Here is a 25,060-nt window from a genome sequence, read left to right as displayed (position 1 = left end):
TTAGGAAAAAGTTCCTAACTGTCAGGGTGGTTAAACACTGGAATAAGTTGCCTAGGGAGGTTGTGGAATCTCCATCTCTGGAGATATTTAAGAGTAGGTTAGATAAATGTCTATCAGGGATGGTCTAGACAGTATTTGGTCCTGCCATGCGGGCAGGGGACTGGACTCGATGACCTCTCGAGGTCCCTTCCAGTCCTAGAATCTATGAATCCCGATCAACGTACAATCGGGATGCCATTTGTCCCGATATTCAGGTAAGGAGGCGAGTGGGAGGGAGACGCTGACCCTGTGGGTGCTCTGGGGCTGGAGCACCCACAGGGGAAAATTGCAGCCAAGCTCCCCCCCCCCTCGCCTCCTTTTCCCCCTCCTCCCCAGTGCGCCACGTCCCCGCTTCTCCCTCCCTCCAGCGCTTCCTGCCACCTAACAGCTGTTTGGCGGTGCTTGGCACTTTCCAGGAGGGCGGGGGAGGAGCGGGGACATGGTGCACTCAGGGGAGGAGGCGGAGAAGAGACAGGGCAGGGACTTGGGGGAAGGGGATGGAATGGGGGCGGGGCGAGGGCGGTGCAGGGGCAGGAAGAGGCAGGGGGTGGGTGAGCACCCACCCATCAGAGGGGAAGTCGGCGCCGGAGGGGTGAGTGGCAGGCGGGGCGGTGAGGAGGTGAGCGGCGGGTGAGCAAGTGGGCGGGGAGGTGAGTGGTGGGTGGGGGGACTGAGGAGGGACGCAGCAAGCCAGCTTCAGGCCGGGGATGAGTAAGGGTGCGGGAAGGGGGCGGGACCTGGGGCAAAGTGGGGACGGAGCCTGGGAGGCGCGAGGGTGGACTGTGGGTGGGGCTGACGGCACCCCAACGTGTCCTGATATTTCAGTGTGGTGATCTGTTTACCCTAGAGCTGGGAGCAGAGTCACAGAAGCAGCCCAGAGAGCAGATCCTGTGCTGGGAGCAGGGCTGCAGCCACATAGCCAGAGACACAGCCCAGGGAGAGCAGATCCTGTGCTGGGAGCAGAGCTGCAGCCACAGAGCCAGAGGGGCCAGAGAAGCAGCACAGGGGGCTGGCGGCAGAGCAGCAGCATCAGTGCTGAGGCAGAGTGGAGCCGGAGCTAGAACAGTGGAGCTGGGGCTGGAGCTGGAGCAGTCTGAAGCTGGGTGCGGTGAGCAACTGGGACCAGCCAAGGAGGGATCCTGGGCAAAGGGCCTAGCACAGAAAGACACCCCCAGCCAAGGGTCCTTGCAGGCCAGACGGGGAAGGGGAGCTTAACCCAACGGGGGGGCTGACACTGGGAAGAAGGGTCCCACCACCCAAAGCCCGGAGGTGTGTGGCCACCACCAGAGCGTGTGTCCAAACTGCAGCGTCTCTGCAGCACAGCCAGGGCCTGAGAAGGAGGCCTGGGACCTACAAGGAACAGACTGTGAACAGCCCTGACATTCCAGAGACACTGTTTGTAATGTTCCCTGCCACAGAGCGGGGTGATGTGTTTTTTCCTTTAATCTTTCCCATTTTTCCTTATTCTTTTTTAAATTAATTGTTGATTAAATAACTTGTATTTGCTTCAATTGTATGAAATGATCAGTGGGTCAGGGAAGTGTCCAGTGCGGAAAGAGCACCCTGCAGTGGGGACATCCTAGTCCTTGTCCTAGTTGACCACAGCAGGGTTGGGGGTTGAGCCCCCCAGGAATCCTGGGCCCAGCCTTGTCGGGGTTACAAGTAGGGTGACCAGATGTCCAGATTTTATAGGGACAGTCCTGATTTTTGGGTCTTTTTCTTATATAGGCTCCTATTACCCCCCACCCCCGTCCTGATTTTTCACACTTGCTGTCTGGTCACTCAAGATACAGACGAGGGAGGAGAAGGAAACTGGCACAAACCTGTTCAGCATGGGAGAATGCATGAAGGTGCTTCTTTGAAAATGTAACATGAGGGCGATGGAAGCTGGCATCATGGGCCAGTGATGGGGGAGTCAATCTTTTGGTCAGATCTGAGCAAAGACAGGTGGGTGAGAGTAGGCCATGCAAAGAGAGGGGTGATATGGAAAGTGACATGCTAGATCTTTGCAATAGCATTTTGAATGGAGGCTGGATTTACGGAAGCCAGAGAAGAGGATGTTTCAGTGATCGAGACACAAGATGATGAAGGTCTGGACAGGGGTTTTAGCTGTGGATGGAGAGGAAAGGTGGCTCTGAGAACTGCAGAAAGCACTGGTAAGTTTTAGCTATGGCTTGGATGCGAGGATCTTGACAGGGGGCCAAGTCAAAAATGACACCCAGGATATGGGCCTGAGTGACGAGAAGGATGGTGGTGTTGGGAGACGAGCAACAGGGAAGGACTCAGAGAGCAAGATTACGGGGTCTGTTCTGACCAGCTGAGCTTGAACCGATGGCTGGATGTCCACGAGGAGGTGTCAGAGAAACAGGCTGAGAGTGCAGTTTGGACAGACACAAACAGGTCTGGAGTAGAGAGGTAGATCTGTGCACTATCAGTACAGCAATGGCAGCTGAATTAGTGTTTGCTGATGAGATTACCCAGAGATAAAATGCAGAAGGAGAAGAGCAGGGGACCCAAGCTCTGAGGGCTGTGAGGAGCGTCCCCTGGACAACATGTTGAGAAGCGATTGGAGAGGCTGGAGGGGCCACATGAGAGCACGGAGCCCCGCAAGCCGAGGGAAGATGAGATTTCAATCAGAAGAGCATGGTCAGTGGTGTCAGAGGTGGTCACCAGGCCGAGGAGGACAAGGATTCATTCCGCCTGTTGTGGAGGTGCAAGCTTTTCTGCCCACTCTGCTGGGCTGAGACAGGGGAGTACAGTTGGGCAGAGGAAGCATGTTCTGTTCCATGCAGGATGCTGATCTCTTTGGTTTTGTTCTGATTGGGAGCCAAAACCAAACATTTTGAAATTCTCTGCAAAAGTAAATGGAGCCCCGGGACCTTTCGTATGTTTGGCTGCTCCAGAACTGCAGAGGGAGGGAGGGATAACTCAGTGGCCTGCTAAACCCAGGGTTGTGAGTTCAATCCTTGAGGGGGCCATTTAGGGATCTGGAGTAAAAATCTGTCTGGGGATTGGTCCTGCTTTGAGCAGGGGGTTGGACTAGATGACCTCCTGAGGTCCCTTCCAACGATGATATTCTATGATCCTGGACCCTGGCCTGATCTTGGTCAGGCTGTCTAGGCACTACTGTAATGTGAATAACTAAATCCAGCACATTGTACTACCAGGAGATCACTTAATATATCGGATGAATCTGGTAACTAGCCACTTTCCTGCTGTCCCTGCTCCTGACGAAGCCAGTGTGTCAACAAGTTGGCTGGTGCCTCAAGCCCATTATGATGGAGATGGGCCTCCAGGGGGTAGCACCCAGCCTAGAAAGGCATTTTCTGATCCTCCTGCTGCTGCTGCATGGGGGTGGGCAAGGGCAGGCAGACCTGTTGGGGCTTCTATGGGTCTGGGGCAGAGGGAGAAACTATTACCTTGTCGTCACCCTGGAAAATTAAAATGGGGGGATATGGGAGCCAGCATCAGCCAGCAGCCCCCACAAGGACTCCAGGCCATTGAGCCTCTCCAGAAGATACTCCAGCCAACTGGGAAAGGCAGAGCAGGGGTAGGGTAAGGGGGAAGTGACTCTTGGCTCCATGGGAAATTTCACTCTGAACAGGAGTTTTGCTGGAGTTTGCTTGGAATTTAGACTGAGGCACTAGCAGCTCTGGCAGCAGTAGGGGTGTGTATAGAAGGGGGAATTCCAGCAGTGGCAGTGTGTATAAACAAGGGTTTGTCTGCACAGCCACTGGCAGCGTGTGTTCAGTGTGGATAGACGGACACATGCTAGCTGTGTTCGAACTAGCACACTGAAAATAGCAGCGTGGCTGCAGCAGCACTGGCTAGCCACCCAAATATGTACCCAGGGGCTGGATGGGCTTGTACTCAGAGTGGCTGGGATGGGAAAGCTCCCTCTAGCTTCTCACTTCCCTTGCTCACCCTGGGGTGGCCCATACCTGGCCTCTGTATTTTGTTGGCCAGTGTATGGAGTCTTGTGGGGGTTCATTTTAGCGCCGAGGTTCTGGGATTTGTGAGGGCAACAGGGGCTTATGAACTGAGGGCTCCGGGCACCTTGTCACCTCTGTGTCTGATTTCAGGGGGGAGTGTCTGTGGACTCCATCACCGATTTGGGTGACAACACCTCCAGGCTGCTGGAAGCTCTGCAGCTGTCACATCCCAATGAGCTGGATCTCAGGAGAACCTTGGAGAGGAACAAGATGTTGAGCCTCAATCCCATCTACAGGCAGGTCCCGCGTGTTGTGGACAGATGTTGCCAGCACATTGAGGCATACGGTAAAGAAGCTTTTCCCTCTAACCAAAGGGATTCCTCGAGAATAATGAAATGACATCACGTTAGGCCCCCTGAAATCAGCAACAAACCCCCAGTGAGCTCAGGGAATAGGCCTGGTTCTTACCTTCTGAGCTTTGGTTTGCTTGCTTATAGCCAAGAAGCTCTATCCTGTGGGCTAGCCTTCCCTTTTGCCTCTCAAGGTGGGTGCAGCTCAGGCCTGCAGAGAATCCTAGGCAAGGCTTGGTGAGGATTCCACCTTTTTATTCTTATGAATCTCATTTTTCTCCCATTTAAATCCCTCTATCCATACCCCTGCTAGAAGTGGGGAGGAGACAGAGCCTCTCCAACTCCAAGGCCCATAAGAACCTCCCTTAGGGATGGACAAACTGGCTCAGAGTCGCCCTACAAATCTTCACCCCTTTCTTGGATCCAAACCAAGACCTTTCCTGAGTCTCTGATGCTGTTTGAGGTTTCTCTAGCCCCCAAGATTTCTGCATTCATTGATCAACAGGAGACATTTTGTGACATTCCAGGGTACAGTCTAGACTAATGAGCAGCCGTGTCACCCCTGCCCTGCAACCCTGGGGTGCCTTACAATGTCTTGTTGAAGTAGCTCACATCTGGGTCCCTCACAAACAGCCTCCATCGTGCAAGCCACACCTGAGTGTCTGTGGGTAACGGCAGCCTGCCAGCCACACTGGGTTACACTCTGGCTCTCACCAGCCTTGGTTATACTGCAGGGTGTCCCCAACACACCCCCAGTCTTAGATTTTTTCCCATAGAAATGTATGTCCTGTACTGCCCAACCCTCTCTTGGACAGGACAAGTTATATTAAATCTGTTAATATTAAATCTGTTATTCCTTAACTTGGAGGTTAAGTCCATTAATGGCTATTAGCCAGGATAGGTAAGGAATGGTGTCCCTAGCCTCTGTTTGTTAGACAGTGGAGATGGATGGCAGGAGAGAGATCACTTGATCATTACCTGTTAGTTCACTCCCTCTGGGGCACCTGGCATTGGTCACTGTTGGTCTGACCCAGTATGGCCGTTCTTATGTTCTTTAAGAGAATAATATACACACAACTTGTCACCGCAAGTGGAGATGCCCAGACACTTCAGTTTAAACACAGTGGATTAGATAAAACAATAAAACAAGTTTATTAACTACAAAGAGAGAGATTTTAAGTGAGTACAAGTAGGCATATAGGAGGCATAAAAGTCAGAAATGGCTACAAGAAAAATAAAGATAAGACATTTATTAATACCTAACTTAACTACATTATCAGAGGGGTAGCCGTGTTAGCCTGGATCTGTAAAAAGTGACAGAGTCCTGTGGCATCTTATAGACTAATATGTCTGTTAGTCTATAAGGTGCCACAGGACTCTTTGTCGCTTTTAACTACATTAGAATCAAAGCAAAGTTTTCTCACCACATGCTTTTGGCAGTCTTACTGACCAAACTCTAGATCAGGACCTCTCCCTCAGAGTCCAACAGCTGCTTCCTTTGTCGCTTCAGGGCAGGGAGGGGATGTCTTGTTGTGTTTGTTTCTCCCGTTTATAGTTTCAGTTCCTCTCTTGACAAACATTTCCAGCTGAGAACCAGGAGTCAAAGAGTTGATGTAGAAGGATGTTCCCTGCTGTTTTTTTCACCTGTTTGAACTTCCTTTGTCTTTCCTTGCTGCTTGATGGTTCTGTTTATGGCTTAAATGCAATTTAAGCAGAGCACACATTCCTTTGTTTAGGACAGACCTGTTTGCCAGCCTCTGTTTGGGCAGGACTATGGGGTTTGGAACTTATGCAATTTCACTATACGGGTGAATTGTATAGCTTTACATACCATGTTGCCACACATATTTTAGCAGGACAATACAGAGCAGCAAATTATGGGTTTTCAGATAATACCTTACGAGGCATAACTTATACAAACATTATTACAATAGTGTGTAGGTGTGAATACGGGGGTACATTTGGTCTCACTTGCATAGCCAAGAGAAACTGAGTCACTAACTCCCAATTTTCAAAGCTCTGTCAAGTCACCTTTGCAACACAGCTCAGGTGTTAAAAATTACATCAACCTAGTTACATCTGCTCAGGGGTGTGAAAATGTCACACCCCATAGCTCCGTAGTAAGACAACTTAGACTCTGGTGTAGATGCAGCCAGGTCAACCTGGCTACTGCTGCTCAGAGAGGTGGATTACTTATATTGATGGAAAACCCTCTTCTGTCACTGTAGGAAACATCTACACTATTGTGCTACAGTAGCACAGCTGCAGAACTGTAGCTCTGTGACTCTAACGCCTGTAATGTAGACATAGCTTCAGTTCCACCAGCCGAAGACAACTCTAGAGCTACTCTCAAAACCAATCTTTGTCCCCAAACTCAGTTTGAGTCTGGGCAGTGCCACCCCTGGCACTCAGATAATAGAGGAAGTAGCACAGTCTGGAGGCCAGGGACCCAGGAGATTCAGGGAGTGGTTAATTAATTGCAGATGATACCCTGGGGACGAAGGATGGGGTGACATGGAGGTGGCAGATTGTAGGACAGCACAGGGAGAAGCCTTTCATTTACTGACTCTTCATGAGTTAACAGAGTGAAGCAATGTCTTCCCTTGTAGCTAAAGGTAAAGAGCCCAGTGTTCCACATGGCACAGACCAATAAGGGCTGTGGACAAGTAAAGAAATTCATTTGAATACAGAGCTGTTTACAAACCTATTTTTCTTTCAGGACTCCAGACTGTGGGCATTTTCCGTGTCGGAAGCTCTAAGAAAAGAGTTCAGCAGGTAAAGTGCCCAACTCACCAAACAATCTGTATAGGTGACAGGTGCCACAGGAACCTAGAGGGAGAATGGGAGATGGGAACACAGACTTGCCTACTCTATAATAAGAACCAGATTTAAATGTGGCTGTATCCTGAGCTGTAAGCCCCATGTGCTGTAACACATTTTATTCTGGCTTGTGTGCTCAGCAAAAAAAATGGTCTCCCCATGTGGCAGGATCAGGAGTCCCCCTGAAGGATCTGCCAGGGCTAGAAAATGCTTCCCTGAGCCAGTTATACTCTATCTCTTCTCTACCACACAGGCAAGTTAAAAATCCGCATGGATGGTGCTGGGAGGCAGTTGGGAAGAGGCAGGCAAGGAGAGAAAAGAAAACACAATATAGGAAACAGAGTAAGAGGCTGGAGTGAGTCTGTCTCCTGTGTATCCAGGGCAACTGCCCCTACAGTCTCTGTGCCCAGTGCCCATGAGAAGTATGTGGAGAAGGAAGAGAGAATGGAGTGAGGAGTGGGGGGGAGAGAAAACGGGGTATGGGTGAGAGCATGGGAAGGAGAGAGGAAGAAAATGGGGTATGGCCCAGGGAAGGAGGGATGAGTACAAGACAATGAAGGGAGGAGACGAGACTAAAGCTTAGACACTTGAGAAGATCAGAAAGTGGAGGAGAAGGAAGCCAGAGTATGTGTGAGGGGTAGAGAATAAATAAAGTAGGGCTTGGAATACCGGAGTCTAAAATTATATTGACATAGTCCTGCAGGAGCAGAAAACGCAGTGCAGAGGCTGGACCTAGGAAACCAGTGACAAGGACTCAGAGGGAAACACAGGCCTAGATCCTTGGGTCCAGCTGAGCTATCCTGGAGGCAACTGGGGGATGATTTGGCCCTTGCCATAACTTAGAGCTGCCTTGGGGCTACTCTAACTTACTTTGGCTCATAACAACTGGATTGCTATGTGCTGTGGCCATGCCTCCATCATGCCCTCTACTCTGGGTGTGATAGTGAGGAGGGCTTTAAACTAGGTTCACCGGGGGAAGGAGACCAAAGCCCTGAGGTAAGTGGGGAAATGGGATCCTGGGAGGAAGCACAAGCAGGAGAGCGCAAGAGGGGAGGACTCCTGTCTCATGCTGAGAAAGAGGGACGATCATTGAGTTATCTTAAGTGCCTATACACAAATGCAAGAAGCCTGGGAAACAAGCAGGGAGAACTGGAAGTCCTGGCACAGTCAGGGAACTATGATGTGATTGGAATAACAGAGACTTGGTGGGACAACTCACATGACTGGAGTACTGTCATGGATGGATATAAACTGTTCAGGAAGGACAGGCAGGGCAGAAAAGGTGGGGGAGTTGCGTTGTATGTAAGAGAGGAGTATGACTGCTCAGAGCTCCGGTATGATACTGCAGAAAAACCTGAGAGTCTCTGGATAAAGTTGAGAAGTGGGAGCAACAAGGGTGATGTTGTGGTTGGAGTCTGCTATAGACCACCAGACCAGGGGGATGAGGTGGACGAGGCTTTCTTCTGGCAACTAGCAGAAATTGCTAGATCACAGGCCCTGGTTCTCATGGGAGACTTTAATCACCCTGATATCTGCTGGGAGAGCAATACAGCGGTGCACAGGCAATCCAGGAAATTTTTGGAAAGTGTAGGGGACAATTTCCTGGTGCAAGTGCTGGAGGAACCAACTAGGGGCAAAGCTTTTCTTGACCTGCTGCTCACAAACAGGGAAGAACTAGTAGGGGAAGCAAAAGTGGATGGGAACCTGGGAGGCAGTGACCATGAGATGGTCGAGTTCAGGATCCTGACACAAGGAAGAAAGGAGAGCAGCAGAATACGGACCCTGGACTTCAGAAAAGCAGACTTTGACTCCCTCAGGGAACAGATGGGCAGGATCCCCTGGGAGAATAACATGAAGGGCAAAGGGGTCCAGGAGAGCTGGCTGTATTTTAAAGAATCCTTATTGAGGTTGCAGGAACAAACCATCCCGATGTGTAGAAAGAATAGTAAATATGGCAGGCGACCAGCTTGGCTAAACAGTGAAATCCTTGCTGATCTTAAATGCAAAAAAGAGGCTTATAAGAAGTGGAAGATTGGACAAATGACCAGGGAGGAGTATAAAAATATTGCTCAGGCGTGCAGGAGTGAAATCAGGAAGGCCAAATCACACTTGGAGTTGCAGTTAGCAAGAGATGTTAAGAGTAACAAGAAGGGTTTCTTCAGGTATGTTAGCAACAAGAAGAAAATCAAGGAAAGTGTGGGCCCCTTACTGAATGAGGGAGGCAACCTAGTGACAGAGGATGTGGAAAAAGCTAATGTACTCAATGATTTTTTTGCCTCTGTCTTCACGCACAAGGTCAGCTCCCAGATTGCTGCACTGGGCAGTACAGCATGGGGAGAAGGTGACCAACCCTCTGTGGAGAAAGAAGTGGTTCGGGACTATTTAGAAAAACTGGACGTGCACAAGTCCATGGGGCCGGATGCGCTGCATCCGAGGGTGCTAAAAGAGTTGGCGGGTGAGATTGCAGAGCCATTAGCCATTATTTTTGAAAACTCATGGCGATCGGGGGAGGTCCCAGATGACTGGAAAAAGGCTAATGTAGTGCCCATCTTTAAAAAAGGGAAGAAGGAGGATCCGGGGAACTACAGGCCAGTCAGCCTCACCTCAGTCCCTGGAAAAATCATGGAGCAGGTCCTCAAGGAATCAATTATGAAACATTTAGAGGAGAGGAAAGTGATCAGGAACAGTCAGCATGGATTCACGAAGGGGAAGTCATGCCTGACTAACCTAATTGCCTTCTATGATGAGATAACTGGCTCTGTGGATGAGGGGAAAGCAGTGGATGTGTTATTTCTTGACTTTAGCAAAGCTTTTGATACGGTCTCCCACAGTATTCTTGCCACCAAGTTAAAGAAGTATGGGCTGGATGAATGGACTGTAAGGTGGATAGAAAGCTGGCTAGATCGTCGGGCTCAACGGGTAGTGATCAATGGCTCCATGTCTAGTTGGCAGCCGGTTTCAAGTGGAGTGCCCCAAGGGTCGGTCCTGGGGCCGGTTTTGTTTAATATCTTTATTAATGATCTGGAGGATGGTGTGGACTGCACTCTCAGCAAGTTTGCAGATGACACTAAACTAGGAGGCGTGGTAGATACACTAGAGGGTAGGGATCGGATACAGAGGGACCTAGACAAATTAGAGGATTGGGCAGAAAAAAACCTGATGAGGTTCAACAAGGACAAGTGCAGAGTCCTGCACTTAGGACGGAAGAATCCCATGCACTGCTACAGACTAGGGACCGAATGGCTAGGTAGCAGTTCTGCTGAAAAGGACCTAGGGGTCACAGTGGACGAGAAGCTGGATATGAGTCAACAGTGTGCTCTTGTTGCCAAGAAGGCTAACGGCATTTTGGGCTGTATAAGTAGGGGCATTGCCAGCAGATCGAGGAACGTGATCGTTCCCCTTTATTCGACATTGGTGAGGCCTCATCTGGAATACTGTGTCCAGTTTTGGGCCCCACACTACAAGAAGGATGTGGAAAAATTGGAAAGAGTCCAGCGGAGGGCAACAAAAATGATTAGGGGTCTGGAGCACATGACTTATGAGGAGAGGCTGAGAGAACTGGGATTGTTTAGTCTCCAGAAGAGAAGAATGAGGGGGGATTTGATAGCAGCCTTCAACTACCTGAAGGGGGGTTCCAAAGAGGATGGAGCTCGGCTGTTCTCAGTGGTGGCAGATGACAGAACAAGGAGCAATGGTCTCAAGTTGCAGTGGGGGAGGTCCAGGTTGGATATCAGGAAAAACTATTTCACTAGGAGGGTGGTGAAACACTGGAATGCGTTACCTAGGGAGGTGGTGGAGTCTCCTTCCTTGGAGGTTTTTAAGGCCCGGCTTGACAAAGCCCTGGCTGGGATGATTTAGCTGGGAATTGGTCCTGCTTTGAGCAGGGGGTTGGACTAGATGACCTCTTGAGGTCCCTTCCAACTCTGATATTCTATGATTCTATGATTCTATGACTGTGAAGGGTTGGTGTAGCTGGCTCCATACCAGCTGGCAATTCCCCTATGTAAGGTGAATCCCAGCTAGTCTTTCTTCTGATATATGGCCCAAAGGTGATTTATTGGGGCCAGAGACATCACCCCTACTATGTTCTTCCACCCCTCTCTTTATTATAATATTTCTTGGAACTGATTCATAGATATTAAGGCTAGAAGGGACCACTCTGATCCTATAGTTTGACTTTCTGCATAACACAACCCAGAGAATTTTACCTGTGATTCCGCATCAAGCCTATAGCTGTTAGTTGAGCTAGAGCCTATCTTTTAGAAAGACATCCAACCCTTACAGATTTCAAGTGATAGAGCATCCACCATATCACTACGTAAGATGTTTCAGTGGTTAATTATCTTCATTATTAAAGTATGTTCCTTATTGTGAATTTGTCTAGCTTCAACTTCAAGCTATTGGAATTTGTTCTGCCTTTGCTACATAGACCCCCCCCTCTGCTATCATAAATGAAAAATGTCTGGCCAATAGAATGAATGACAATTAAAAAGGAATTCTTTAAATACTTCAGGAAAAAAAGAAATCCTAGTAATGTTATACATAGGGAAGGTAAGATTGTCAATAATGATGCAGAAAAGGAAGTATTCTATAGATATTTCTGTTCTGTATTTATAGTCATATTCATACAAATATTTTCTATTCCAACATTATCTAGACAGGAGGTTAAACAGCTACTACTGAACATAAACATTTTTAAATCTGCAGGATCAGATATCTTACCTACGAGTTTTAAAAGAATTGGCTGGGGAGTTGTTTGAGCCATAATGTTGATAATTAACAAAACTTGGAATATTGGGGACCCAGGTATAACTATTGGCTGGTTAGCCTGGGCAAACCAGTGGAATGGCTGATACAGGATGTCACCAGTAAAGAATTAAAGAATGGTAGCATTGTTATTTTAGCAATCCACATGATTCTGTGAAAATAGATCTTGTCAAGTGAACTTGACGTGCTTTGATGAGATGGCAAGTTTGGTTGATAAGGGAAATTGTGTTCACACCATATACTTGGACTTCAGTAAGGCATTTGAGTTAGTGCCACACAACATTATATTTAAAAAAACAGTACCCTACAAAATCATTGCAGCCCATGTTAAGTGGATTAAAAACTGGTTAACTGATCTCAGAAAGTAATTGTAAATGGGGAATCAGCATTCAATGGGGATGTTACTAGTGAGGTCCTGCAAGGATCTGTTCTTGGCCTGATACTATTTAATATCTTTATCAGTGATCCGGAAGAAAACATAAAATCATTGCTGATAAATTTAGCAGGTGACACAGAAATTGATGGAGTGGTAAAAATGGGTACAGAGCAGTTGTACAGACTGATCTGGATTGCTTGGTAAACTGGGCTCATTTGAACAATATGTTCAATATGTTAATACAGCCAAATGCAAGGTCATACATTTAGTGCCAAAGAATGTGCATCACACTTACAGAATCGGGGGGGGGGGTGTTACATCCCAGAAAGCAGTGGCTCAGAAAAGGACTTGGTGGTCTTGGTGGATAGTCAGCTGAACATTAGTTCCCTGTGCAATTTTGTGGTTAAGAGGCTGAACGTGATCCTTGGATACATAAGCAAGTCAATGTGTAAGATCATCACTGACAAACCATCTGGTTCTTGTATCCACAGTTTAAAAAAAAGATATTGAAAAAATTGGAAAGGGTTCTGAAAAGAACCAGAAATAATTTGCTGGCTGGACAATCTGCCTTACAGCAAGTGACTTAAAATGGTCACTCTATTTAGTGTATCAAAGAGAAGGTTAAAAGCTGACTTGATCATAGTCTAGAAGTCTCTGCATGGGGAGAAGATTCTAACAGCAAAGCACTCTTTAATAATAGCAGACAAAAGCAGATCAAGATCCAATTGAGCCAATTAGATCAGACTAGAAAAAAGTGCCCATTTTTAAGTGGGGTAATTAACCATTGGAGCAATTTCTCCATCACTTGTCACCTTCAAATCACAATGGGTGTCTTTCCAAAAGATATTCTCTAGTCCAACCAGCAGCTTTGGCCTGAATTACACAGGAAGTCAAACTAGATGATCATAAAGGTGCCTTCTTACCTTAAAATCTATTAATCATTCTGTGAACTGAACACACTCCAATCCCCTTCACTTCAGTGGGAAATGCATGCCCACAGCCTTCATGGGGACAGGCCCCAGACTGCTAGATGGAGGAGTGACTGATTGCTATTTGTTTTTTTCCTTTCTTTTTCTCTTTTTCCCATTATTTAAGCTGCGGGAAGAATTCGACCAGGGATTTGATGTTTTCTTGGATGATAGTTATTGTGTCCACGATGTGGCAGCTCTGCTCAAAGAGTTTTTCCGGGACATGCCTGATTCCCTGATTCCCAAGGAACTCTACTCAGCCTTTGTCAGTACAGCCTGTAAGTAGCCAGAATCCCAGCACCCCAGGACCCACTTCACTAGGCTGGGGACTAAGGGCTGCGCTTGAGTTTCTTTTTTAAAGAACAAATCTGTAAATCAATGTAGTTCTTATTAAAGTGATCGGCTAGTTACTGGGCTCAATACAGGAGTAGCTGGAATAGGTCAGACTAGATCAGTGGTTCTCAATCCACAGCCCGTGGGCCACTTGCGGCCCAATCAGCACACAGCGGCAGCCCATGTGACAGCCTCAGGGCCATACAGGTAGTGTATATATTGTGTGGATGCGGCACACATAACAGAGAGCTACATATGCAGCCCACAATGGTAAATAGCTTGAGAACCACTGGGCTAGATAAACTCATGGTCCGTTCTGGCTTTAAACTCCATAACTTGACAAATAATATCATGTGCACCTGTAATTCAGACAGCACTTGTGCAAATTCCTCCACACAGCTCTGTCACTGGCAACCCTGTCCACAGCCACAGCTCTCCCCAGACCATGTTATTTTAGTCCTGGAACCCCCGTGCCCTTCCCAATCCTGCTATTCCAGCCCTCGCACTCCCATATGGCTTTGCCAATGCATCTCAGTGCTGACTAGCAGCACTCCCTGTTATTCACTGGTTCTGGATGAGACCAAGGCATGGCAAATTAGACATGGCTTTGCAGTGTGGTATGACATTTCTAAAGGTCATTTTAATTTGGAGGTCCCCATGCAGAGACACCTCCTCGAGAAGCAGGGAGGTGAGAGTCCCTCTCTATACAGCTCGTACACAACCAGATCTGCAATCTTACAGTGGCTTCTTGACATCTTCTGGTGTCCTGAGCAATAAGCTAAAGAGATGTCAGCATCTACCTATGGTATTTGGGTGACCAGTTCCCATTAGAAGTAATGGGGCTTTGGCAGCCACCTCCTCTCTCTGGCTTTGGAAATCTCAACTAACGTGCTGGCTGCAAGGTAAATGAGCAGCCGATAGGAGGTGACTTTTGATGGCTGAAGGAACCAAGCATTTTTGTACAGTAAACGTAGAGTACGGATGTTGCCTGCATGATACTGATGAAAGTGATGAATATGGGGAGGAGGGGGTTTTCAAATCCCCTTCCTCCATGTCCTACTGTAGCAATATTGCCAGGAAAACGAGTTACCAAAAACCTCGTCCCATTGGCTGATAGCCTGTGAGATATATCTGAGAACTGCTGCATTGCAGGAAGCCTGGAGAAAAGCTTTCCAACCTCTCGTTCGGTTGCGTCAAGGAAACAGTAATGATGCTTCTAGGACATTTCATTACACTGCAAAAGCACATCCCATTTCAGCAGCAGATAACGATTATCTGGAGAAACCTTTGTGAACTTTACTCCAGCATTGTGGGGCTGTGCAGCAACTGGGGAGCTGGCTCTATCCTAGGATAATGTGATCTGAGATGAGTTGCCTGAGAAAGCAGTGCATGGATGAATTCAGGAGTGCAGAAACACAGTTTGCATGCCCTGGCTAGAGCTGTGAAGCTGGGGATACAAATAGAGAAGCATTTAAGGAGACACAGAGCTTGATTCTCAATTTGTCCCTGCACTTGAGGCAGGGAGCAAGTGAGTAGAAAAGGGATGTGATGTTTTGGGGTCCAACTCAGAGCAGTGAAGTTGCCACTCTTACTTCTGCACTGCTGCCTGCAGAGTTGGGCCCTCAGTCAGCAGCCGCCACTCTTCAGCTGCCCAGCTCAGAAGGCAGCAGCGCAGGAGTAAGGGTGGCATGGTTTGGTATTTTCACCCTTACTTGTGCGCTGCTGCTGGCTGTGCTGCCTTCAAAGCTGGGTGCCCAGCCAACAGCTGCCGCTCTCCAGCCACGCAGATCTGAAGGCAGCGCAGAAGTAAGGGTGATAATACTGCGACTCCCCTAAAATAATCTTGTGACTTCCCTGCAACTCCCTTTTGTGTCAGGACCCCCAATTTGAGAAACACTAGTCTCTCCCCTGTGAAATCTATATAGTATAGGGTAAAAGCACACAAAAGATCAGATTTCATGGGGGAGACCAGATTTCATGGTCCATGGAGTGTTATTCATGACCGCGAATTTGATAGGGCCCTACCAATAGCCCAAATCACATAGCTAAAGAAGGAGGAGTCATTGCTCCACACGCTGATCACTGCAACAAAGGTTGTCTGTGGCAGGGAGGTATGGAGAAGGGACAGGATCACCCATGCTCCAGCTAAGGGTACATCTACCTTTGTGCTGGGCGGTATGATTCCCAGCTTGCATTGACGTACCCCCGCTAGGTCTGCTCAAGGTAGCACCTAAAAATAGCAGTGTATCCACGGCAGCATGGGCAGTTGCAAGAGCCAGCCACCTGCTTACAATCACACCTGACCACCTGGGTATGTACTTGGGCAGCTAGCCCAAGTTGTTCCCTGTCCCACCCCGGACACATTGCAAATTTATCCCATATCCCAGCTCCAATGTATATGTACCCTGAGTCTTCAGCTTCTATCTGCAGGGGAGTTAGCAATGATTTTCCCCCTCTTTGCTTCCTCAGTTGGAACATATCCTCATACTGAGGCTAGTTTTACTGGCCAGGAATTTAACAAGCTTAACCAGATTACATCCCAAATACAGGGGAAAGAGGCACTTCTTTTGCCACTGTATGGAACCCTGCTAAGCCAGGTCATAAGGTCATGATATCACCAGGTACCCCCTTATATGATTGTTGTGCTAATGTGTTGCCATTATAGATCCTGGTTGAATTTGCACCAAAGAAACATCTGAGCAGCCAAATGGGTATGGGGGAGGGGGCAGTACGGAAACAAACTAACCAACCAAACAACCCACTCACCCACCCACCCACCCTTTGGAAACCATACAGGAGTCCTGGAGCTGGAAGTATCGCTGCTGCTGTCTGAGCCAGGCCCCACACCATCATAGAAGCAGGCCCCCGGGCACAGGCTCCTGACATCTGTTACTGTGACGGAGCAGGGAGCAGGGTGGATTTGACCTGGGAATGTAGCCTGGGAGTTACATTGAGCTACCTGAGCTGTAACCTGAGCCAGGAAGGGGGGTGGGAGAAGTGACACCTTCTCCCAGGGAGACTGAACAAAGGAGAGGAGGAGCAGAGGGGAGGGGGGAGAGAGCTGCTGGAGTGATTTTTGGGAGTTTTCAGTTTTGGGCTGGGAAGTGCAATGCAGGGAACCCAAGTTGGGGTCTAAGCTCCCTGCACTCCCCAAGAGGACTTGATTGAGGGGTCCTGGTTGTATCTACAAGCTCTGCTGTAGACTGTGTTCCTGTTATCCAATAAACCTTCCGCTTTACTGGCTGGCTGAGAGTCACGGTGAATCGCAAGAAGCCAGGGGTACAGGGCCCTGAGTCCCCCACACTCCACGACAACTGGTGGCAGAGGTGGGATCTACTGCACCCCGTGGACGGCACCTCCTGCAGTAAGTGACTGGGGAGCAGTAAAACGAAGGGGGATTGACGGGGACCAGATGGGCTGAAGAGTCAGAGATAGACAGTTCAGGGGGCAATTCATCCCTGGGAGTGTGTGACCAGAGAGAAGGACTGTTGCAGTAACAGCGTCCCCTGGGGGATCGCAGCGAGCGGTCCCAGGACGGAGGAGTCTGCAGCTTGACCCTGGCAGAGAGGTGGTGACCTGAAGAAGGGCTGGCACACTAGGGGTTTCCCTGGAACAGTGGAAAGTGGAGAGCACAGGCCGGCAAGTGGCCAGCAGAGGATGGATGCTAAACGCCTTAAGAGCAACCTGGTGGAGCTGTGCAGGCAGAGGGGGCTGCGCATTGGGAGGTCCACCAAAGAACAGCTAATTGCCCAGCTGGAGGAGAGGGATCACTTGGATGAACCGAGCCCTGTCCCTGAGAGAAGCCACCCGGCAGATGCAGCGTGGGCCCCGGGGCCTGACATGGCTGGGAGGGGTCAGACTGCTGCCGAGGACATCACGAGACCCTGCCTACCTATGCCTTGGGGAGGGGTTGGGGGAAGCCCAGCAAATACCGAGGGCACCCTGACCCCGGCGGAGCTCCCCGTCCCAGGAGCAGATGCGACTGGAATATGACAGGGAGCTGAGACTGAAAGAGCTCAAGTTAAGGCAGCAAGAACTGAAGCAGGAGCGGGAAGAGAAGGAGAAACAACGTCAGCATGAGCGTGACCAACGTCAGCATGAGCTGGAATTGGCCAGGCTGAGGAGCAGTGGGGCCCTGGCTGCAGTGAGTGAGGGGGGACCCAAGACTGCAAAGAGCTTTGATAAGTGCTTCCTGGCCCAGCATAAGGAGGGGGAGGACATGGATACCTTCCTGACGGCCTTTGAGAATACCTGTGAGCTACTCCAAATTGACCCTGCAGACAGGCTCCAGTTTTTCATCCTCTCACTGGACTCCACAGCCAGGGAGGTGTACAGCCGACTGAAAGGGGCAGAGACAGGGGACTACGAACTGTTCAAAAAGGCCCTGCTCCGCGAATTTGGGCTGACCCCTGAGATGTACCAGCAAAGGTTCCGGAGTCAGCGTAAAACCCGTGAGGTCACATACCTACAATTAGCCAACCGGGCACAGGGGTATGCCCGCAAGTGGACATCTGGGGCGCAAAATAAAGAGGACCAGCTTGACCTATTCGTACTGGAGCACATGTATGAGCAGTGCCCATCCGACCTGAGGCAATGGTTGATGGACCAAAAGCCAGAGAACCCGCAGCACGCAGGCCAGTTGGCCGACAAGTTTGTGAACAGTCGGGCAGGGGATAACAGGGAGGAGTCCCAAAGGAACAGGCCCATCACAACGCAGAGAGAGAGTTACCATGGGACCTCCCAGCGGGGAAAACCCCCACCAAAGGGGAACATCCAGCGTCAGGGCCATCCGACCCACTTGAGGGGACCCACAGGACCTGGGCTGCTATCACTGTGGCCAGAGAGGCCACATACGGGCCCAGTGCCCCAGGCTCAGGGACAGACTGAGCAGACAGAGCCCACAGAGGGTTGACTGGGTAGAGACCCAGCAGGGCGAGAGGCAGCATTCCCAGGGAAGGGGGGCTGGCAGAGTACCACCTGCTAAGGAGGGAGGAGAGCTCCAGGCCAACTCCTCTGGGGGTCTGGATACTCCAGACTCAGGGTTTTCGGTTTACAGGGTGGGTGCGGGGCTGCCCCTCCAGAGAGAGTGCCTAGTTCCCCTGGAGGTGGATGGGAGGAAGGTCAATGGATACTGGGATACGGGCGCAGAGGTAACGCTGGCCCAGCCCGAGGTGGTGGCCCCAGATCGGGTGGTGCCCAACACCTACCTGACCCTGACGGGGGTGGGTGGGACACCATTCAAGGTGCCTGTGGCGAGGGTACACCTGAAGTGGGGGGCCAAGGAGGGCCCCAAGGATGTGGGGGTGCACCACCATTTGCCCACTGAGGTGTTGATGGTGGGGGGGACCTGGAGGACTGGCCAAGCGACCCTCCGGGTGCCCTGGTCGTGACCCGTAGTCAAAGCCGGCGAGGGGCACTGCACCCTGACCTTGGGGAGGATACCTTGCCCGAGGCGCAGGACCCTAACCTGGTGGGGAGGGAGTGCCCAGGGACACGGCTCAGGGGGCTGTGGCCTCGGACCCAGATGGCGAGAGAGAGCCCAGCCCTACCCCAGCTGCTGAGTTCCAGGCCGAGTTGCAGAAATATCCCTCCTTGTGGAAGATAAGGGACCTGGCAGACCTCAGGGCAGTACAGACCATGGGAAGAGGCTGTGGGAGAAGGGGTTCCAGTACCGAGAATGGGCTCCCCCAGGGGAAGTGGAGTCATGGGGGATCAGGAGGCAGCTGGTGGTTCCCCAGAAGTTTTGCCACAAGCTACTGTACCTGGCCCATGACATCCCTCTCGCAGGGCACCAGGGAATCCGGCGCACCAGGCAGAGGCTGCTACAGAACTTTTACTGGCCTGGGGTCTTTACCAACGTCCGACAGTACTGCCGATCCTGTGACCCCAGTCAGAGGGTGGTGAAGGCCCGAGACAAGGGGAAAACAGCGTTGAGGCCTTTGCCCATCATAGAGGAGCCTTTCCAGAAGGTGGCTATGGACATAATGGGACCTCTCAGCAAGACGACCCGGTCAGGAAAGAAATACATTCTGGTGGTGGTAGATTTCACCACCTGCTACCCCGAGGCAGTGCCCTTATTGTCCATCGAAGCGGACACTGTGGCAGATGTGCTGCTGACCATTTTCAGCCGAGTGGGGTTTCCCAAGGAAGTCTTAACAGATCAAGGGTCCAACTTCATGTCGGCCCTACTCCGGTGCTTGTGGGAGAAATGCGGGGTCCGGCACAACTGGGCCTCAGCGTATCACCCCCAATCCAAGGGGCTGGTGGAGAGGTTCAACGGGACACTAAAGATGATGCTAAAAACATTTATGAACCAGCACCCGCAGGACTGGGACAAGTACTTATCTCACCTGCTGTTCGCGTACAGGGAGGTACCCCAGGAGTCTACCGGGTTTTCAGCTTTCGAACTGTTATATGGAAGGCGGGTAAGGGGGCCCCTGGACCTGATGAGAGACGAATGGGAGGGGAAGGCCACTCTTGCTGGAGAGTCAGTGGTAGAGTATGTCCTGACCTTCTGGGAAAGACTTGCCGAGCTCATGGGCCTGGCCAGGGAGAATCTGGCCCGAGCCCAGAGGAAGCAGAAGGTCTGGTATGACCGCACAGCGCGGACCTGCACCTTCGCCACCGGGGATCAGGTGATGGTCCTCATCCCTGTGAGGAAGAACAAACTCCAGGCTGCATGGGAAGGGCCCTTCAAGGTTGTCAAGCAACTAAATGAGGTAAACTATGTGGTGGAGCTGTCAAACCGGGCGCACCACCACTGGGTGTACCATGTGAATATGATGAAGCCATATTATGACGGGGGGATGTGGTGTTGGCCGTGTGTGGGCACTGGGAGGAGCAGGGAGATGACCCTTTAGTAGATCTATTCCCTGGGACAAGAGCTGGTTCCCCCCTGGAAACAATTCCCCTCTCTGATCGGCTAACCCCTACCCAGGAAGCTGAGATCAGAGGGGTGCTGCATCTGTACCGACAGCTGTTTTCCAACCAGCCTGGACGCATTAATCTGACTGTCCACCGGGTGCAGACAGGATCGCACCCACCTATAAAATGCACCCCCTTCCGAGTCACAGGGAAAACTGCTCAGGACCTGGAACGAGAGGTCAATGACATGCTGGCTTTGGGGGTGATCCAGCCATCTTCCAGCCCTTGGGCCTCGCTGGTGGTGCTGGTCCCCAAAAAGGACGGGTCGATCTGGTTCTGTGTGGACTATCGGAAGCTCAATGCCATCACTGTAGCCGATGCCTACACCATGCCCAGGCCTGATGAGCTCCTAGACAAGCTGGGAGGCGCTCGGTACCTTACCACCAAGGATCTTACAAAGGGCTACTGGCAAGTGCCGCTAGATGAGGATGCCAGGCTGAAATTGGCCTTTACCACCCCTCTGGGGCTCTATGAGTTCCTGACCCTGCCTTTTGACCTCAAGGGCATGCCAGCCACCTTCCAGCACCTGGTGGATCAGCTACTGAGGGGGATGGAGAGTTTTGCTGTGGCATATATTGATGACTGCGTCTTTAGCCAGACCTGGGAGGACCATGTGTCCCAGGTTAGACAAGTGCTGGACCGACTCCAGGAGGCTGGGCTGACCATAAAAGCTGAGAAGTGCAAGGTGGGGATAGCGGAAGTATCCTACCTAGGTCACCGGGTGGGGAGCGGCTGCCTAAAGCCAGAACTAGCCGAAGTGGAGGTGATCAGAGACTGGCCTGCTCCCCAAACCAAAAAGCAGGTCCAGGCCTTTATTGGGATGGCGGGATACTACTGAAGGTTCGTGCCCCACTTTAGTGCCATAGCTGGCCCCATCACTGAGCTGTACAAGAAGGGGAAGCCAGATAAGGTGGTCTGGACCGAGGAGTGCCAGGAAGTGCTCCAGACGCTGAAGGAGGCTCTGGTCAGTGGCCCAGTTCTGGCAAACCCAGACTTTGACAAGCCCTTTATGGTGTTCACCGACGCCTCAGATATGAGACTGGGGGCGGTTTAATGCAGGAGGATGAAAAGGGGGAGAGACACCCCATCGTGTACCTGAGCAAGAAGTTGCTACCCCAGAAGCAGAACTACACAGCCATCGAGAAGGAATGCCTGGCCATGGTGTGGGTCCTCAAGAAACTAGAGCCATATCTCTTTGGGCAACACTTCACTGTGCACACTGACTACTCTCCCCTGACCTGGCTGCACCAGATGAAAGGAGCCAACGCCAAGCTCCTGAGGTGGAGCCTGCTCCTGCAGGATTATGACATGGATTTGGTCCATGTGAAGGGAAGTGACAACCTGATAGCAGATGCGTTATCCCGGAGATGGGGCCCTGAACTTCCCCAGGTCATTGGTCAGAGTGACCCCGCTCAGTTCAGTGTCGAAGGGGGGAGGGGTGTGACGGAGCAGGGCGGATTTGACCTGGGAATGCAGCCTGGGAGTTACATTGAGCTACCTGAGCTGTAACCTGAGCCAGGAAGGGGGGTGGGAGAAGTGACACCTTCTGCCCGGGAGACTGAACAGAGGAGAGGAGGAGCAGAGGGGAGGGGGGAGAGAGCTGCTGGAGTGATTTTGGGGAGTTTTCAGTTTTGGGCTGGGAGGTGCAATGCAGGGAACCCAAGTTGGGGTCTAAGCTCCCTGCACTCCCCAAGAGGACTTGATTGAGGGGTCCTGGTTGTATCTACAAGCTCTGCTGTAGACTGTGTTCCTGTTATCCAATAAACCTTCCACTTTACTGGCTGGCTGAGAGTCACGGTGAATCACAGGAAACCGGGGGTACAGGGCCCTGAGTCCCCCACACTCCGCGACAGTTACCAACCCCCTCTAGACACATGTAGAGAGTCCCTCTCCCATGTGGAAGCCCGTGTACTTGCAGGAGGTCAGAGCATCCCGGGAGTCCCCTGATTAGTGAGGCAACCTGGAGAATCCCATCCCATGTAGCAAGGAATCTAGAAGCCTGGAGAGTCCCAGCTGGAGTTCCCAGGGGCTTTTGGGGCTTCTAGGTTCTCCACTCCATGGCAGGGAGCCTGGAAGTGCTGAGGGCCCAGCACAAGATGGGGAGCCCTGCAGCCAGGTGCCTGGAAGCCTTGGCAATACTGGGAGCTCAAGCTGGGACTCTCAGACTTCTAGGTCCCTGCTCCATGGCAGGGGACTCTTCAGTCTTCCCCTCATTCCAAGGGCTCCTAGGTGGTCTGCAACTCCCTAGGGGCAGCCCAGAGCATCTCCCAGAGTTGGGGCAACCAGGTGCTGAATTTTGTTTGGAATAATTGAAGTGCAACATTTTGGGTTTTTCACAAGACATCTTCCAGGAATATCTGTTCCTCGGGAAACATAGAGATTTCTAGTTTTTGTTCTATTTGGAACAAAAGCCTTTTTGAAATGTAGAATTTCCCGTGGAATAGAAATTCTGAATTCTAAAACCAGCTCCAATCAACATTCCCTTTACCTCAGCCCTCTCTGGGGCACACATTGCAGACAACCTGCCCCTTTTAACAGGGACCCACAATCCCTTATTTCCCTAATTTCCCACAAACACACCCTCCCCAGTTCTGGGCACATGCCCTATTGCTCCCCTCCCATTGGTCCGCATGGGACTGAAGCACCGCGCTGGCAGGGTGGAGCAACTGGGCATCTGGAGGTAGAAATACTCGCACACTGATTCTCAGCTCTTACTGTCACCCTGCTCTGTGGGTGAAGGCTGCTCTGCACTGATCAGAGCCTTGCCTCACCTTTAGTGCTGCACACATCCTACTGCTGCGGCTACTGCAGCAAAATGGTTTTGCTTACACTCTGGTGACATTTTGCTCCAAGTTCAGTCATTCCGTCTTCCCTGGGAGGTTATAACCTGCAGTTACTGTCAGTCGCGTGTCTTTGATTGCTAGGGCATTGCTCCAGCTCTGCTGCTGCACATGTACCTTCACTTCGAGCCCATCCACATGGGGGCATGACTCACTCCTCCTAAAGCCTTGCCATTCAATTTTGGCAGTGCAAGAGCCTCTGGAGTGGGAGAAACAGCCTTCTTCACACTGAGGATCCTCCCCGAACCCTTCTCCCAGCCCCCAGCACAGGATGGGGACTACGCCAATGTCAGGGTGTGACCAGAGTGCTCTGTGCTACTAGTACTCTCTGCTTCCCAGGGCCCGCAGGCAGGCCACAGGAAGTAGAGTGGTAGCTACAGCAGCCCTGAGGCTGCTGTAAGTTACACTGGGAGTCAGGTAGGGACTGCGGAATATGGTGTCTGAAAGTCTTCCTGTGACTGTAAGAGCCTCCCTCTGCCAGAAGGTAAGGGACTCCCTGGTGTCTAGCAGTAAGCTGCAGCTGGCCTGACCTGCTCAGTGTACCCCAACTCACTATTGCTATAATCTGTTTCTAAAATACCATCTACATCATAGGCTGCAATTCCCACCGTCTCTCACAGATGAAAGCATGCCAACAAATCTCTAAAAGGTGTCATGTAACATGTCATTGGAAAACTAATCACTCCTGGCTCATTAATGTTCTTGTGGGATGTATGTACGGTCAACCCACAACAGATTACACAGCTGTGCTGCAATTAATGACTAAAGTGTGTTTAAAGCAGGCAGGTCATTGGGGAGTTGATAAACAGGTTCTTTCCAGACAAAGGAATAAGGGTCCAGCTTGTATGCATCTCCCATGGAAATTGAGCAAGGTGGAACAAAAGACAAAGGAAAGCACATGTTCATTTCAGGTAAACAAAGCCAAAAAAAATGCAAGTGAAAGAAAGGCATCACTTAACGAACTCAGTGGGGGATGGGGACTGCACCCCCAAGAAGCCTGCCTGCCTCTGGAAGCAGCGTCAATGAACTTGGAGAAAGAGACTTCTCAAAGGTTTATTGGGCTCTACCGAGAGAGGCAGAGAACTCCTCCGTTATCCTCCACCCAAGGAGACCAGGAAAACCAGCACCTTGCACTCTGGGGAGCCTAAGAGCTACTCAGCCATGGCTGGAAAGGGAAGATTGGTGAGGAAACCACCTGGAACAAAGACTGTAGCTTGCTACACTGGGGCTGAGCCATTAGAAAGTGTATTTTTACTTCTGTTTGTTTGTAACCCTTTCGATCCTTATCCCCTATATTTGAACTCACTTAAATCCACTCTCCATTGATTAAATGTTTGACTTCTTACCAAAGACAAGTCAGTGCTTTGATTGAACTGAAGTGACAGTCATGACTCAAGATTACAAGCTGCTGTTTCTGTCTCATTAAAGGAGCAGCAAACCTAATTACTTCCAGGAGAGTCCTGGACAATGCAGGGAGACTGTCTGGCTGGGGGAAATGTGAGAGCGGGGGATGTTGGAGTCACTCTGCAAACAGGAGTTGGGCAGAGGCAGTGTGACTTGTATGCATGTACACTGGCTTTTGGTATCTGGTAGGGTTACCATATTTTGTGCCTCCAAATGGAGGACACTCCACGGGGCCCCGGCCCCGCCCCCCCCCCCCCCCCCCCCCCCCCCCCCCCCCCCCCCCCCCCCCCCCCCCCCCCCGCGCGGG

At 50.8% G+C, this 25,060-nt stretch overlaps 1 protein-coding gene across 1 annotated transcript in view; it reads left to right on the top strand.

Moving 5' to 3' along the window:
- Window positions 1-25,060, top strand: part of ARHGAP36 (Rho GTPase activating protein 36) — a gene marked incomplete in the record, with an annotated part of 89,955 nt that overhangs the window by 45,014 nt on the left and 19,881 nt on the right. The window contains 3 exon segments of the mRNA XM_034782071.1: window positions 4,122-4,317; window positions 7,041-7,096; window positions 13,380-13,530. Of these exon segments, the coding sequence (XP_034637962.1) occupies window positions 4,122-4,317; window positions 7,041-7,096; window positions 13,380-13,530 (403 nt within the window).

The sequence above is a fragment of the Trachemys scripta genome, chromosome 9, assembly GCF_013100865.1.
Source record: "Trachemys scripta elegans isolate TJP31775 chromosome 9, CAS_Tse_1.0, whole genome shotgun sequence".
In the NCBI taxonomy this organism is placed as follows: Eukaryota; Metazoa; Chordata; order Testudines; family Emydidae; genus Trachemys; species Trachemys scripta.
The sequence above is the reverse complement of the archived record's forward strand: the minus strand, read 5'-3'. Positions and strand labels throughout refer to the sequence as shown.